Source organism: Leptosomus discolor, chromosome 1, assembly GCF_034619465.1.
Source record: "Leptosomus discolor isolate bLepDis1 chromosome 1, bLepDis1.hap2, whole genome shotgun sequence".
Taxonomy (NCBI): Eukaryota; Metazoa; Chordata; class Aves; order Leptosomiformes; family Leptosomidae; genus Leptosomus; species Leptosomus discolor.
The window spans coordinates 122,814,798-122,832,630 of NC_141391.1; the positions used below are offsets into that span (position 1 = coordinate 122,814,798).

The following is a 17,833-nucleotide window of genomic DNA, read 5'->3' on the forward strand; positions in this document are numbered from 1 at the left end:
GAACCTTTGCTTCCTCTGAAGTGTTAAGGAAAGCTCCATCGTTAAGACTATCTGGCTGTATTCCACACCTGTAGTTTTCTAGAATAGCAGTGTTGGGTCTGGTTTTTTTGTTGGATTTTTTTGGGGGGTGGGGTTTTTTGTTTGGTTTTTTGTTTGTTCATTTTTGTTTTGTTTTTTATTTTTTCTTCCTGTGTTTACTGTCTGTGAAAGGGGAAGTTCTGGAAGAGGAAGGGGGATAAATGAGTCAGGATTATTCTGGATTATCAAGAGTGAACTGCTAGCAGCATATATCAGTTTTAGTCATGTTCCTGTGTCTTCTGGAGATCTTCAGAAATTCACATGTTTCTTCAGAAATACATTTTTTTTCCATGATTTGTCCTGAACTTAGTGCATTCCTGTCTGTGTCACTTGTCAGTAGTAAATGGCAGAAGTATAATCTGTTAAGGGGCTTTATGGGCAGCTATGATTTTCCTCATGGTGGCAAAATACAAGTGGGAAATAATTTGGAAAGGGCTTTTTTCACAGAATGGAAGCCTGACCTCTTGGAGAGCAGATTGAAAGAGCTTGGAACATGGGTCTCCACTTCCCTTTTTTGTACCTGAATCACAAGACTCTATTATGTCCCTTTGAATTAGTAATGTGTATTGTGTTGGATCCTTGTGTTTCACTGAAACTTAGGCATATGGGTCAGAAACCTGTTCCGAATATAACTAATTACGTGAAACCAGCTCTGTACATATGCTTTGGATTTTGAAGCTTTAATATTGGGGGGGGGGGGGGGGGAATGGATTTTTAAAAGCTAAAATAAACAATTCACCTTATGAAGGCATTTCAAACTTTCTTTTATCTTGGTTCATAAGCAGTTGTGATGTGGACTTTTGCCAACTACAGAGCTGTCTTTGTACAATTATTCTAAATAAGAAATGTAGAGGAATTATCTGTTATTTAGTAATAGTCTGGTATACTTTTGTGTGAGATCTATCTGGAAAATATTCTTAGCTACCAAACAGACTTTAATCTAGCTCTAAAGACTGTTTTCCTGTCGCAGGGGATTGAGTTATATATTGTGAACTTGGAAAGTTGATGTATTGTTTATTACAGCAGATTGTTGTTTAACAAAGTATATCTATGTGGATGCAGAAAGATTAAACACTAGATGCAATGAAGAAGGAAACCCATCAGCATCCTAATTTTTGGAATGACATAACTGTGAAGATACACAGTCCAACTTCTTTTCTACACTGTTTTTTTCTATAAATATGTATAGTTGTGAAATAAAAATGATTGTTTTTCATGGGAGATAGTAATATACAAGCATGAAAGTAGAAATTATATACATATACAGTATGTAAGCAGGTTTATGCGTTTTAAAGTTGTTACATGAAATATAAGTGCATATTGCTAAAATGACTGTGTCTTGGTTATTGTCTGTGAAATCCAGTAATGATGAAGGATCAGGGCACAGATGGATTCTTTACTTTGTACGTTTATGTATATGCTGATTCTGCCAAGCTTATTTGTTTGGAGCTCTCTGAGTATTTTACTCCATTCATCCGCATAGGTAGGCAGTAAATGCAGGACGCAGTTGTTCCTCCCACCTCATCAATCAGGCCAGTGGCAGAAAGGAAGTCGCACCACCTAATTCCCTCTCCAGTTCTGTTTGCTAGACCATATTGCCTTCCAAAAAGTAAAATTAGCTTTCATACAGTAATTATGAAGTTGAGACAGCCAAAACTTACCTTATTGCATGCTGGTCATGCTTCACTTTCCTGTTTAATAGATCCAGAAGGGTGGGACTGCTTCAGACCTTCTACTGCTAGGGCCGCTGCTCTGGTTATGGCTGGGATGTTGTAATATTTCCATTATTAAGCCGTGGTTTCAAGTCACATAAGACTGGGTATTTGACAAGTCCTTCAGTTATGAAGTCTTTGCAGTATTCTCCAGCCTGACCCCTCCTCCCCAAAGTTGAAGAGCAAATTAACTCAGAATATAGTCATTTACAGAAAAGTGAACAAACTCACGATCCTTGTTTTCAGGTTTTACTGTCTGTATTGTAGAAAACTTGCTGATGAGGTGGTTTTATTTTTATATCTTAAATGTTCTGGGGTTGGTTCAAACCTTGTTGGTTCTTCAGTAGATCTGTCACGTACAAGTATGTCTGGCAACAAATAATAGATATGTCTGAAAAACTGGTACTTCAGAAATCAAGTTCTACATGGGGTTTGAACTGAATGGTGTCAGTTTGAGTTGGCAAAAGCTAAGCATCAATTGTAGGAAAAACATCAAGTAATATGTGTGAGTATGTTGCAAATAATATGGAAGAGACCTACGCTATGTGTTACGTAAAATACATTTGCCATAGCATCATTTAGTGTTAAAAATTTGTTCAGTCCACCACAGTAACACATTGTGGAGAATTATCTCAGTTCAATTTGCTATAAAGAGGCAGTGTTGTTTGATTTTTGATTTCTGAAAGATAAGGTTTTTCTCATCACTGTGAAACCCATTCTCTGTACAGAAATAAAGGAGATGTTTGTGCTCTGTACCAGGCATAACACAACTGAGGAGAGAAATCCCACCTCTAACCTTCTCCAGGTTGCCAGTGAAAGTACATTATAATTTTAAACCCTGAAGGCTGGCTGCTGAGGCATTAAAACCATTGTTTCTCTTTAATTTGGGTAGCATTTTTTTTGAGGTCTAGTTCCAATATGATCCCTTAAGAGATTTCTCCCATGCTAGAATCTAGTGAGTCAAAGGGTCTCTCCAGAGCATGTATCTGCTCAGCTCTTCTGTGCTGCCGGACTGTCAGTACAATTGTTCCTCTGCCACTACAACAGTCTTCACTGTGACCCAAAGAAAAGTCTGTGTTATGATCAGAGATGCAGACTGAGTTGATAAAGATTGGTTCCTTTACGGTCTCATAGTGGGAATCAGACCTAAAATAGGTAGCTCAGATTGACCAGTTCTTTAGCTTCCATTAGGATTATTCACCAAATTGCTGAAGCTGATGGTTTTAATTGTTTTTCAGATAAATAGGACTTGAATACCTTGTCATACACTTATGAATGGAAAATAAGGTGGCAAATTTTTAACACTGCTCCATCTTTATATGAGGAGAGAAAAAGGAGTCATCTTAACTTAGAAAATGGAGCTGCATAGGCTGCCGAGTGAATAAAGTGGAGTATGTGCTTCTTGAGGTGCCCTGGGAAAATACCCTCCACAAGACAGCATAAGTGTATGTGCTGAAACAGACATTGTCAGAATAGTGACTTGCACAGGTAGGGAGAATCACTGGCCCACCCTGGTGGTATGATCTGTGCACTTTGTATAATTCTTAAAAAATGTTTCTGAAATCATTGAGCTTTGTATCTCTGTCTCAATAAGTTGTTGAGATTTGGTGTTGCATAAGCATGTTTAAGCAAAAGTGGTGCAATATGTGCTTAACAATTCTAAAGAAAAAATACATAAGTGAAAAGCTAAGACATGATTTATCATGATTCTTTGATACCAAAGTAAGACTTGAGATAATCATCTGGTACAGCAAAAGTCAAAATTAAGGAGGAAACACAGCTATCATCTATATAATGATCAAGAATTTGTCATCTACTGCTGCAAGTACATGCTATGATGTATGTTCAGGCACAGATAAAGTTCTAGCTGGTTTCAAGTTTCAGCTTTGGAGTCAGATAAAAAGAAGATATCTTAGTTTAATGTTAAAACATTTTTTCTTGTTTGTACAAATACAAACAAAAATAATTTTACTTTTTTCTTCGTTTTAAACGACTGGTATAATAGAGCAAAAGCGTATTGATGTACTTAGTGACTGGTGCTGTTCAAAGAGAGAAGGAACAGCCTTTGTGCTTAGGATACAACCGTTTGGATCCCTGTGCATTTGCTGTCCAGTTCCTACCAGTTGTGGGTTCTGGTCACGTACTGTGCAGCTCTATCTAATGGGCAATGCATATGCATGAACATGTGCATACAGACACATTCCTCTCTGGGCAAGGCAGTGCCCCAGATGGCACCTGTATATGACTTCATCCCTTCAACCAACAAGCTCACTAAGTAAATTTGTACCTGAAAAGAACCCCTGCAGCACAGTACATTGCTAATGTAGACAGATATATGGTGTACCAGGCAAGGGGGAGCTTGTTCAGACTGCACTGAATCATGTTCCCATCTGTCCTGAGTACAGAAAGCTTCTTGCTTAATCTTCGGTCTAGGGCAGGCTGAGGAAGCCACAATAAAGTAGCTGTTGCTTGCTCTCTGCATCAGGCTGGAGTTCTGAGGAGTAAAATAATAAAGAACACGTGTGTGTAATTAAAGTACAAAGGAAGTGGGGGGGGGGGGGGGGGGGGGGGTAGCAAGGAACAAATCCAGAAAATAAGGAACAGTTGGGCATTGTAATTATAGACATCTGATGATACTGGAGGAATTAAAGGACTCTGAAGGAATTAGCCTTACAACCATACTGAATCTGGAGGGGAAGGAGAGAGTATTCATCAGGGGTTGGTTTGTTTGTTTTAAATTACTTAAGTTTTTAAAATAACTATCTTTATTGGAATTTTCTTGGTAGCAAAACCTATAGTAAAATCTGCAACACAGCTTCCACAGGAATCTGTATTATAAGTTATTCACAAATCTAGTTGAAGTAATTACTACTTCAGTGTAAAGTTGAATATTCTTTTAGGAAGACCCCAAGAAATCTGTTCAACTGGTGTGTTTGAGATTTTGAGTATTCTGAAAGCTATTTGGTATGCATGTGTAAAAAATCTGGCTCTATCTTTTCATAAGGCTAGGGACTTAGGAATAAGTTTTAATTTATTTAAAATACTGTTGATAAGAGCTATAAATTACATGATTGATAAGCATTTTATTCTGGTTTTCATTAAATTGTTTGGGGCACTATTAAGTAGTACCTGAGATTGTGAAAGGTGAATAGGCTTGACACAGGACCCTTCTAACTCATTAGTGAGTTTGTATTCTTATGTATTCTAATTAGAAACTGCTCAGTGTCCTCAGTGGTCTCTATTTCATATATCAGGTGGGAAAATACCACTTTTTTTACTGCAAATGATTCTCCAGAAGGAAACTCTCATAAAGATTGCTTCACCCTTCTCTCTTCTTGCTCCACCATCTCTTAGATTTTTCCATACAAAAGGATTATTTGCATTTAAGGATGCTATGTTCTTTGCACTCTACTAAATGGGATTTTTGTGACAAAAATGAAATAATTTTTGATAAACTGATACAAGTCTGGAAAGCATATGGAAGTGAGCTGATAGCAGAGAAGCTTGATTTTTGTTTCTAATATGCTGCTGAAAACTGAAAGCAAGTTTTAAACTTGTTTTTTCTAGAGAGAAAACATTTACAAAAAGAATAGGAAGTAACTGCAGTAATGGAAAGAATAAAAAGAATAAAATTATCATAGGAAAAGAGAGTAAACTTAGTTCTGTGCTTACTTTTTTAATGTGTTTATGTTTCTAGAAACCTGGACTGAAATAGGTTTGTCATATAGAAAACTGTATTTTTAGTTTTCTGGTGTGGGTTTTTTTTTAATGTGCTGCAATGATTAAATTAAATAGAAATGCACAGGCTTAATCTTTATGGGGATCAGAAATGTATCTGGAATATGCAGTTGAGAAAAATCTGTTGCTGAACAAATTATATTCTATTCATGGAGAATTATGACAAACACATCCTCAGAAGTGCATGAAAACACATACTGCTGTTTTATATTTCTTCGATGTGTTTTCAGTTGAAAGCTCAGTATTTTTCTTGTATCATACAGTGATTATTACACAAATATGCAGGAGATATGAGATACTGAAAGAATGTTTCAATTTATTAAATTCTAAGGATTTGGTGTGATTATTTTTTTCCCCTCTATTATATTCACAGGAGAAACCTGACAAAGCTGTCTCTCATCTTCAGCCACATGCTAGCAGAAATCAAGGCTATTTTTCCAAATGGCCAATTCCAGGGTGATAACTTCCGTATCACCAAAGCCGATGCTGCAGATTTCTGGAGAAAATTCTTTGGAGATAAGTAAGTACTAACACTTTGCACAATCCTTTATTCCTTCTAATCATAAGCATGAAAGAATGCTATTTTCAAAAATCCAGATAATGGATTTAAGTATGTGAGTGGGTATTTTAAAGGTAATTTCTTGTCTACGTCTTTAAATTGGCTGAAATTACTAAAGTCATTATTAACTTTTTTTTTTTCCTAATGTTGTAATTCGCTCGAAGGATGAGTAAAAATGCATGGGCAGTTCTGTCAAGGGCACTTACATTCAACATAAATTAGAATATATTCCATTAAGTTTGTTGTTTTCATTCTAGGGTGAAGATGGTGCAATGTTTTCCTAAGGTACATGGTGAATCATGTCCTTTGATGTTATATGTGTGTATATATATATTTTCTACAAATGATAACTCTAAAGTCTGAATTAGGAATTTGACATTGGTCTCATGTACAGTATGTTTCCTTATCCCGTTGTTAACTTTCTAACTACTGCAATAATTAGTGCTTTTTAAGTAATTAAAGTAATGTTTTTATCAGTTATTACTCAACTTTTTTTTTTTCTACAGCCATATTACCTATAACGTAGTCACAGGGGACTACTGTTTTCTATTTTCGAATTCTGTTACAGAAGGAGATAGAATAATGACATACGTCAGAAGGTTTAATCAAAAGTAGGATTTGGAGAAAATTACTGTTCAAGAATAGGTCATAAAATGAATGCTAAGTGTGACTTGTAGATATGCGGTTAAAACCTTATAGCAAATGCAATATTGAAAACGTAAAAGTAGGCAGGTGTGGGGTTTTTTGTTTGTTTCTGGGAAGCAGTGTTGTTTATGATACAGATATAGGCTAATAGAAGATACGTAGCTTCATCACTTTCTCATATGGGATGTTTATTAGTGTAACAATGACATAAGAAGGAGGAGGCAAGAGGTTTGTATATTTTACAATATAATGGAGCAGTCATTATGGTCATGAAGTCTGGTATCTTGCACAGTGTATGCCATAAGAAGTCACAGAACAATTCCTGCAGCAGTCTGTTATGTTTTTTTGAGCAAGAGCATCTCTTTAAAATAAGTCTTTAATTCTTTATTTAGAATACCAGAGTAGTGGGTTGGCACTTTTGCAAATTAATTTTGTTCAGTGTGAATCTACAACAGTTTCACTTCCTTTTTGTTTTGGCTAGTCTAAACACACCTACTGCTAGCTTCCAGCTTTCAGTTTTCATTATAGTGTTATCTGGTAACATCAGCCTTCTAACAAATTTCTTTCCCATGTAGATAATATTAGAGCGGGATCAAGTTGCTGTATCAATCTTCTTTTTGTTAGAGTAAAGGAATCTGACCATGTTTTGTGTTACCCATTTTAATGTGAAGATGATCTTCAAAATACCTACAGAAGTTTAGATGAAGTTATCTGAAGGATTAATTTACATGATGTGTGGGAGTCTCTATTAGATGAGGCTTTTTAAAGAACATGTCAGTCAAAAAAAGAAAAACAGGAGTTTTGAAAAAATGACTAATGATCATCTTTGTCCAGTTTCTGTTTTCTCTTCCTCTCTTTCTCCCCTTTGCTTAGCAACTCTCGGAATTTAAGTCTCCACATGGTCCTTCTCTTCCCCTGTTGGGCTCTGTCCTTGAATGACCTGTACCAGCTGTCTTGATCGCAAATTACATTTCTGTTAGTGGGATTTACAGATCTCATCTTCTCCAAGCTGCTTTTTCTTTCTATCATTTCGTCTTAACTGGTTTCATCAAGTTCCCTATTCACTATTGTGTTCCTCTTTGTATTTCTCTACTAACTTGTACTTTCTGTATGAGATTCAAGTGCTTCCCTTCAAGTTCCCTTCTAATGGTCCTGCCAGTTTGCTTTGGGAGATGGCACAATAGATAGGTACTTGAGGTGTCAGACAGTAGGATACTGTAACATAATAAGTTTTTATCAGAACAGGGTTAGTAAGAAGAATTTTTCAACTGCATCAGTCCATCTGAACAACTCAACTCTACCCTTGTCTTTCTCTTGTTCACACTTTTCTCTTTCCTGACTCATCCCCTGAAGAGCTTCCTTCTAATCCTTTTTAGGGCCCCAGAGCTCTTGCCGTGCCTTTTTTATGCTTTGGGGTTTTTCCTCCTTATGTAAATTTTATCAACTTTAAATATGAACTCTCAGTACTAACCCTCTGACCTCCTCCCCTCAATGTGTGCTTTGATAGGATTATTTTTTTTGGGGGGGGTGGGGGTGGTGTGAGTGGTTGGGTGGGGTTTTTTGGGTTAAAATGTCCATGCACCAAAAATGCCTAGGAATCATGGCAGGTTTGGGACGTCCAGTTGATTACGTATGTAACCTCAGCCATCTAGTATGGCCTGGAAGTTTTTTGAATTCTGTCTTGTCAGGTGCTGTGCTTTACTTTGGGTAAATAACTACTGCTGTTAGTGTTCCGAGCTCTTTTCCAATAAACTGAAGCTGCATTAGTTAGCTGTCTTCTAAGCAGTGAAGGGTTGATCTGTGCTTGGCAACCTTGCCATCATCTCAGGTTTAGTTAATTGCACTGAAGTAACTGTAAAACATGTAGCAGCATGTATGTGAAATAAACAGATGAGAAAAAGGCTTACTTGGCGTTATGTTTAATCTCTTAGTTAAAAAAAAAATGCCTGAAGCTTTTTAAACATCACTTGTTTTCTAATCCATTTAGAAGTATATAGCAGGTATGCCTGTGAGCCACTTCTTTTACAAATTAGTTTGCAAATATGCTAGTATCACTCCCCTAGGAGCAGAACCTATGGCTGTTGCAAACAACTGATAAAAACTCTTTCTAACCTGACCACCTGAAGATAAATTACTAGGACTACCTGAAACCTCCAACTCTGGTTAGTTATGCAGTGCAATTGAGGAGTGCAGGGAGGAACTATATTGTATGCTCCCTGGCTGCATCTCTATTTGACAGGGCAAGTCCAGACTCTTCACTTGTTTCTAAAAGCAGCCCTTACTCTGAGATCACTGATGCTGCTCAAGATTAAAGCAAAAATAAAAAGTAAGTTGTGCTGAATCCTGGCCTCTGATGGGTTAACTATAGAACAAGAAATAATTCTGATGCATTGTTCAATCTGATTAGAAGAAGAGAATTGGAACTATTAGATTAATTCATGATTTTTTCCAGCATAATGTTATCATAAAAATAATTTTCCTGTATCTAAACATAATGAATTGGAATCTTTTATGTAATCAATTTTCTGCCTTGATTTCTTTCTGAAATGTTGTAATTTTTTTTCTTAATTTGAAGTATTCTAAATAACAAAAAGGAGATCAATAGCCATTTACAGAAAGCAATATATTATAATTTGTTGATGAATAAAATCCAAAACATACAGTTTCCAAGAGTCAAGTTTGTAGTTTAAAAAAAAAAAAAATCTGTCTGATTTCTTTCACTGTTTTTCCCCAATGAATGGGGAAACTTCTAATTTTGTTGGTTACATTTGTCTGTCTGAACACTTGCTGCAAAATTGTGCAACTGTAACTAAGTTTATTCGTATTATTATTAATAAGTACCATAGGATGCAGTCATTCATTTTGTGTTTAAAGCCAATCATGACTTCAAGCTCATTAGCAAAATAAATGGTTAAGCTAACTGTTTCAGGTCCTGATGATCACACATCTATCTGCTCTTTGATTTTCTGTAGGAAACGCAGAAGTAGAACTCAGCAAGGAATTTGAATGGCTCCATCAGGGCAATGTGCTGAGATAACTTTACACATTCTTGGCCTTCAGATACTTTCTCAACTTTTGCATTTCTGGTACACCTCTAGAAAACTTCTAGATAACGTCAATAGCTAGAGAAGCTTGGATGGGAGAGAATGCTATGGTGCTTGAGAGCAGCAGATATGTTGATAATGGAAATTGTTAGCCCTCACATAGGCAGAGAGTGCCAAGGCAGTAAATAGTCAGAGCCTTTACAATTGTGAGGTTTTCAAGTACTGCAGGTTTCAGAGGAGAAGGAGAAACCTTGGAAGTGATATGGGGTTTGGGAAGGATTTATTTACTGGAGAGACTTAACATAGGGTTTAGGAATGCATAGGGAAGATTGATAAATCAAGGTGGGTGGTAGTGAAATTTTGATTATCTGGGTGGAAGGAGGATGTGGACAATAGCATTATGACAAAGGAAGAAATAGAGGAATTGATTTCTCTGCAACAGCGAAGTAGAATGTGTATCCAAATTAGGGGGTAGGTGAGGAGGTCAGCGGTGTCAAACAGAAGGCCCAGGATGGTTTTGGTTTATTGACTTTGTCAAGCTGACAGAGAAAAGCTATCAGGGAGATGAGAGGAATAGAGAGAATTTTGAATTTGCTTTGTGAAAGCAAAAATCAGGAACAAGTGAGAACTTTCCGATGGCTGAATGACTGGAGTAGGCTGAGAATAGAGCTCTTTGGCATATTCATAGGCTATGAGTTGGAAGAGAGCTGATTAAAGAAAATAAAGGAGCTGGCTGAAAAAGAACTAAGGAAAAAATTGACACAAGCTTGACACCATGATCAAGGTCAAGATTTTTGAATCTGTACTGATTACTAGAGTACAATTATTGGAGCAAGTGGTTTCAGTGGAGTGAATCTTCACCCATGGTTTACCATTATAGTTGCGCTGAAGAAAATGGTTGTTAAATGTACAGCTAAACAGTAGTGTTAAATGGAACTGTGACATTGTAAGGCATGTAATGAGCAGTTACATTTGTTTACAGATGGTTTAGTAACCCCCAGTGGGTTGTATATATGCACATAAAACATAATCTGATAGCTTCTTTGTTATCTGAATTTTGTCACTGTATTGTGCTTGATGTTAATTTCCCCTGGTTCCTTGCTCATTTTAATAGCACCTTACATCTTTTACTAGTTTACTGTTCTGAGTAAAAATGTGCAAAATACCACTGGGAGAGATCCTGAACTGAGAAGAAGAGTGGGTGAGATGACCTTACAGATCTTTCCAGCCTCTGAATTTGAAAGCTACAGTGAAGTCATTCAGGGCTTTGTAACTATTGAAATTTGTGATTTGTGGCTGTCTTCGTGTTGCAGAATGAATCAGCAGTGAAATGTCAATGTTCTTAGATTTTTCAGTTCTCCATCATTCTGCCATTTATTTTAATGTTTAAGGTTTTACTCTTCATTGTGAAACCTTAAAAAAATTGAAAGTGTTTCTGTTATTGTTGTCAGATAAATTGATTTTCCCCCACCTTTTAGTTTCTGAGGAAATAGAAATTCTTTCACTGCTAGAGTCAAACACATTACTATTTTAATGCTCTGGTTTTTTTTTCCAGCTGAGGCCTGAAATGTATTTATTTTTTTATTGGAATTTAGGAAAAAATGTGGCTATTGATTTCTCAGCAGCAGTTAAACAAGGTGTTTCAGATTGATACTCTAAATTTTGAGTAATTGTGGTTCTGCTGTGGTCAGTGCTTTTTGGCTCAGGATAGAACAGACATAGGCTTTGTGGCTTGGGTTTAGAGAAGAGGCAGTAAAACAGGCAGACCACAATGCACGACTTAACTTGAAAACATTCAACTGTCAGAAAGTGAGACCTTAGATAAGCTAAGTTTTAATACCTTGTTGATCACCTTAATTTGTTACTTGACTTCCTGTTCTTGTTGCTGACAGTGCCCAAGAGCCCTACTGTTGCCTGAACACTGTAAAAACATGGACTGAAGAGGTGTTCCTGGCCCAGAGAGCTTCAAATCTGAGTATGAACTGAAGTGTAAAGGCAAGCCAAAGATAGAGAGATGAAAGAGGAAGAGGCAGTGATCTGAGTGCCGTAGCCTTCATCACCATCAAGACAGGTGTTTTGGCAACAGGAATGTTGAAAGAGAAGTCAGTAAATGGGGAGCAGTGCTTTGAGAGGACGATTCCTCCCTCAGCTGATCAGCACCATGGGAAATACTTATTGATACGCTTGTCTAAAAGCCTGAGCTAGAGGCAGAGGGTACTGTTCTCTGTGTGCTAGTGAGATGCAAATGTTGCTAGATCTTTTTCATACAAATGTGAGATAAACAAGTTTGAACAAGAAGATAGGTAATATTATAGAGAAGTGCTAGTCAATGGAAAGTTGCAAGATACGATTAAAACCCAGAAATTACAGCAGTCTTCACAACTATTCTGGGTAACTAAGAATAAGGTAAAATTGAATGTACAAAGGATAGAGAAAAGAAAAAAGGATAGAGAAATTAAAGATTTAATAGTTGGCACACAAGATTGTGAGACAGGAGAACAGATTCTCGATAGATAGGCAGGAGAGACAGTGTTTTAATTATAAAAGAACGTGCAAAAGCGTGAGTGTGCTTTGGATTTGTGATTAGAGATCAGAATTGGAAATATATAGATAAGTGTATCCCTTCGGGGACACTTCAGGAAATTCAGACTTCCTGCGTCCCTTAAGGAAGTACTAACTTGCTGTCTCTCCAGCAATGTCCAGTTATGCAGCTTTAAAAGTGAATATTTTTCATGGTATATTTTCCCCATTTCATAAGGCTCATTTTCTCTCTTTTACCTTCTGTTTTTTGCATGTTAGATTCATCTGTATTTGTTCTACATGGTGTCGCTATTTAACAGTTATACTGGCATGGTATGGCAGAATTCCTTTTTTCCCTTAGGACTGAACTGCTCAAGCCTTCTGTGTGTCAATTGTTTGCTCTGCAGTTCAGAAGCAATGAAAACATGTGGCCTTTCACTTAAAACTGAAGCAGCAGTCTTAAGAAAATGGTCTGTTCAGTGATGATAAACCAAAATCCACATTGCTCACTGCAGACTTGCAAAAAATGTTGTTTCTATCTGGGTCAGTATTTGCTTGAATATTTTTCAGTTTGCTCTGGATACAATAATACCCTTTTCATGTTACATTTTCTGGCAACACTTGAGAGAGCCTCTTGCAGACAGAAATGTTCACTGTAAGTGTAAGTTACACAGGTACATGTTTACTTTCCTAGACATACTTGTGGTCTGCTCTGGTTCAAATGGGAGCAGTGTCACTTGACATTCCAGAATAGCTGCATCTCTGCAGTTCTACTGAAGTGCTGTACTCTCCATGCTCAGAAAATATTTGCTTCCTTTCCAAGTTTATTTTGATGTCTTTTGCTTTTTAAAAATGCAGCAACATTCAGGGAGTTTAGGAAAATCCTATGTACACATGATCAGGGGAGGAGGGAAGGGAGGACCTAAATTCTGCTGCTAAATTGCTTGAAAATTACATGCTGGACACTAGTCCTTCTCCTTTAGGCATATGGAAGTTGTGTGGGTAGTGTTTAAAACACTGGATTTGAGATTATAGAGTGACATTTCCCTCTGTGTGTCAATAGTAGTAAATAGTTACCATCCTACATAAAAGTGTTTTTGAAAAGCTTATACTTCAATCAGAACATTTTTTAATTCATCATTCCTTAAATATGCTTACTATTTTTTCTGTTGCAGAAGAAATGTAGAGAAGTAGTATCATTTTGGGAGGCTTGGGGAAGAAATGGCTTATTTTAGGGTTTTTGACAGACAGGACTTATAAGTAAGATGACAGCCCCAAGGTAATACCAAGATACAGATTCTTTTGTTGATTTGAGAGAGAGATGATGTGCACAGAAAGCCTCTTCAGGAAAAATTATTCAGGTTAATTTGTTTTATTTTGTGTTTTCTTTCCTGAAATTGGTATGGGCTTGCCTCTGTTCTAATGATGAGGAAAGACAGTACAAAGACAGACACGGTATGGATTAATTGTTTCCTAAAAATTTGGCAGATGGAATTAGGTTTCCCTTGTAAAAGGTCGTCCATAACCTTTTTCTGCTGTATAAGGTGTGTGTTTCAGCTTCCTTCGTATTTTTGTTTCCTTCTATAATTATCTCTCTGAAGATTTTGAACTACTTGATGGTCATAGTAAAGTAACATATGTAGCACAATTACAGTATGTTCTTGTAACGTAGTCAGATTTTTTTTATTACTTCAGTGTCCTGGTTTTTTCTCCAAATTATATTATAGAAAGAGAAACTGTTACCAAAGCCCTGGCTTATCTGTTCTAGTGTGTGCATGTGTAGTAGGGCTCTTAACTTTGAGCATCAAACATTTGAAGGAAGTACAGTCACTATGAGTACTATCCTCTCACGTGAGATGCTCCCCAGAACATTGTCTCAGCTGGAGTCATGTGTGCTCTACTGCAAGGGACAGCTTACGTAACTATGATTAAATACCTGAAATACTGAGACACTGCACTACTTCAACCTAATTCTGTAGAGAACTGATGTTACTGGGATGTCAAATCGCATCTTTCTGTTGAGCTGTAGCAGAGCTGACTAACTCATCTCCTCCTGGACAGGTGTCCACAGGTCAGCCTAATAGCATGAGGCATGTGCAGAATACCTGCCAGCCTCTAGTGCAAGGTATCATTAGGGCATGATGCAACAAATATTACAAGGACAAAGATCACGGAAAATATTTATAGGAGATACCTTGTGCGGTTCAGGAGCTAAATGCCCCAGGCAGTATTTCATTACAAACAGAATCCTTTTTTTTTTTTTTCTATAAAGGCAATTTTTTTCCCTGCTTAAATATGTATATAAATAACAGTCTAAGCATGCTATGAACTAGGACAGTCCCAATCTCAACCTTGGTTTGATGGGTCTTGTTCCCTTCCCCCTCCCACTGCCCCTGCCACCTGCCCAAACAATTAACATGACTCTTTAGGTTTGAATAATCAAAAGGTACCTTCAAAAGGACTATGTCCCCTAAAACACAAGAAAAACCAACAGTGAAATGTTAATTCAAACAGAAACTCAACTTGCCAGCTGTCTACGAAAGCCTCTTTCACCCCTCATCACTATGGGGAGCATTCTGCATGACCCGCTCCTAGACCTTTGCCAGAGGAGGGTGTTTCTCAGTGTGCCTGAAAGGTCACCAGATTTCAGTGCGGTAGGAGCAGAATCCTTCACGTTGTGAAGACTGGGTCATTTTGCATCAGTGTGTGATGTCTGCAAGGTCTCTAAAAAGGACAGCAATTTTTATGTATAAACTGGAGAGAGGCATTGGGGGAGAAAATATCTCTGACTGGTGCTATTTCAAAGTATTTAGGAATGATAGCTGCATAAAAATAGTTGCTGAGAAATAGAAATTAGTGTGTTTCAACAACCAATTCTCACCTTTATTAAAGAAAGCAGAAGATAAAAGACCTATTCCACAAAGCTGCAGAAAAAAATCTGCTGAATTTGGTGAACTTTAAATTGGGGCTACCACTTTTTCAGGCACTTGTTCTTGGAGAAGTCCCACAAAATAACTTTAGATGTTATTTCATTAGCTAGTCACCAATTTTCCCAGCATCTGGTTTCTGTGTTAGCCAAAGCACTAGACAACAGAGCTGTAAAAACACATTGTCCTGAAGGCTTTTGTTTGTTTTCTCTGGTGGTGGTGGTGTTTTGGGGGTATAGGGTGTACCCACCCCCACCTCCTGAAAAAACAAAACGAAACAAAACAAACAAACAAGCATACAAAACCCAAAAAACTTTTGTAACTTCATTTCAGCGTGATCCCATTGCTGTAACCATTTAGGGTGATTTACAAAGAGAATCAGAAAACTTTTCAGAGCCATAGCTACAGGAGCTAAATAAGTAGTAGGCACTTGAACTAAAACAACTTTAACACCACAAAAGCACTGATGTTTTCCAGCTTTGTTCTCTGAACTTAGTGCAACGTTTCATTCTCTACCATAATCAAAATTTGATGTGCATTCTTTCTTAAATGGCATCTGATGTGGTATCTCTCTTCAGCTCTTTGTGGTTTCCTGTTTTTCGTACACAGCTGAAAGTATCTACTGAGATCTATTAAACTTCACATTTTATGATTTATGATTTTCTCAGTATAAGCCTCCAAGTAACAAGTAGATCTCTTTGCACTTAACGTAGTGAATGCCTAATGCGGTAGAAATAGAGAAGCGTGTCTAGTGTTGTACTTCAAATTCCTACTTGTTTTAATTTAGGTTAAGGGCATAATGTTTCTTCTTCAGGACCAGCTTAATACAGTCTCTTTCTTTTCCCCACAGTACTGTACTATCAAGTAATCTAAATTTCCACATGAGAAAATACTTAGAAAAACTGGAATAAAATATTTTAGCTTTTATAAAAATAAGGCAATGTGAACTAATAAAAATTGCAAGATATATTTATGAGTGTGAGGCCTCTGTCTTTGTAATTTTAGCAGTTACTAACAAAATATTGCTATGAATGTGTGAGATCTTGTTAAGTCCTGAAAATAGTTATATATTGGTTAATAGTTATATGTGGTTATATTTGGTTAATTAGAATGTTTTTAAAATATCATATAATCTGCTCTCTATGTGAGGTAGAACTTTTTTAAGGGAAGTTGTTATGGCTTTACAAAATTTGGATTTGACTCGAATGACATGAGAAGAATTGCTATTATTGAACAATTTCTTACAGCTTTGAGAGCGATAAAATAGAGCACTTTAAAGTGATCAGCTCTATGTCAGATTCAAAATACAAGCACTCGGTTGACAAAATAACTAATCATTATCTCCAACTATGCAAACAGAAACTGAATTTGACAGAACATGGCTTTGTATTAGAAAGGATAATTTTAATTTCCTTCTGTTCTGATTCCCAAGTTTTCCCACATTCACTACAGTCTGAAAATACTCCCCATCCTGCAAGAATGTGTGAAGGTGAAGATCTGAGAAGATGTGTCTTCTAGTAATCATGTAATTGTCATGGGCAATGACAGACCTTGGGCCAGTTACTGGTGGTATCTGGTTGATTGCTATTGTGCTACTTGACCAGTGTTTATGAGCTTTAGCTATAAAAAAATGTCGTCACAGTAGATACTAAATTGATGCTTATTTTGAGAAGACAGGTTGTGAAGAAGAGAGTTCTTTACCAAGCACAGAGCTGGTCTTTTACATTATCATTGAGAGCATGTGAGGTTGCTTGCTATACCTGCTTGGTAGGATATTTCAGTTACTGCAGTGTTCTTTTGGTTGTCCTCCTCAGGAAGCTTGAATATTTATTGTTATAAAATAAATGGCACTTTGGCTGCCTTTAAAGGAAGGTAAAACATTCTTTCATTTGGTTCGGGTATTTTCAGAAAACTTTATTTTTTATTTTGTTTTTATCTGTAGTGAAGCCAAATTAATGTTCCACTTGTTTGAAAGTCCAGTTCTGATGTCTAAATAAGGCAGCAAATCTTTAATATGTGGTTGTTATTTCCACCCCTCTCACAGAACTATAGTGCCATGGAAAGTGTTCAGGCAGTGCCTTCATGAAGTTCATCAGATAAGCTCTGGTTTGGAAGCAATGGCTCTTAAATCTACTATTGACTTGACCTGCAATGACTACATTTCAATTTTTGAGTTTGATATCTTCACTCGATTATTTCAGGTAAGATTTGAAAATTTCAGATTCTTGTATGAATTTGGGAAGCTTAGTGCCCTTAGGCAAGTACCTGTGGGTCAAGGAAACAGATTTTTTGAAAAGCTGAAATAACTGAAACACTAGAATTCAGAAATAAATTGTGCAATTTTTTAGTCCTTCAGGGCATCAACACCTACATCTGAAAAACTGAAAACATCCAGCAACACCTGCTTCGTTTCTGCCCATATTTAGTATGAGTAAAATATTTTCATATTTGCTGCTTGCTTACTTTTCACTGTTCTTAAATGCATTCCTAGCAATGTAGACCTTCAGGTACTTACCTAAATTTTACTTGTGTTTATATAATTATATGAAGTGTTTCTACAAACCCGTAAGGAAAGCTGCATGTGACTTTTTTTTTTTTTTTAGGCTAAAT

At 36.8% G+C, this 17,833-nt stretch overlaps 1 protein-coding gene across 8 annotated transcripts in view; it reads left to right on the top strand.

The window, feature by feature from the left end:
- The window catches only part of CBLB (Cbl proto-oncogene B), a 129,393-nt gene that overhangs the window by 63,667 nt on the left and 47,893 nt on the right, over window positions 1–17,833 (top strand). For 6 of the 8 annotated variants that reach the window (XM_086463588.1, XM_086463645.1, XM_086463612.1 and 3 more), the window contains 2 exons: window positions 5,902–6,048; window positions 17,268–17,424. In XM_086463588.1, coding sequence (XP_086319714.1) covers window positions 5,902–6,048; window positions 17,268–17,424 — 304 coding nt within the window. The remainder of the gene's footprint in view (window positions 1–5,901; window positions 6,049–17,267; window positions 17,425–17,833) is intronic. The other 2 variants (XM_086463637.1, XM_086463622.1) reach the window with 1 other exon arrangement.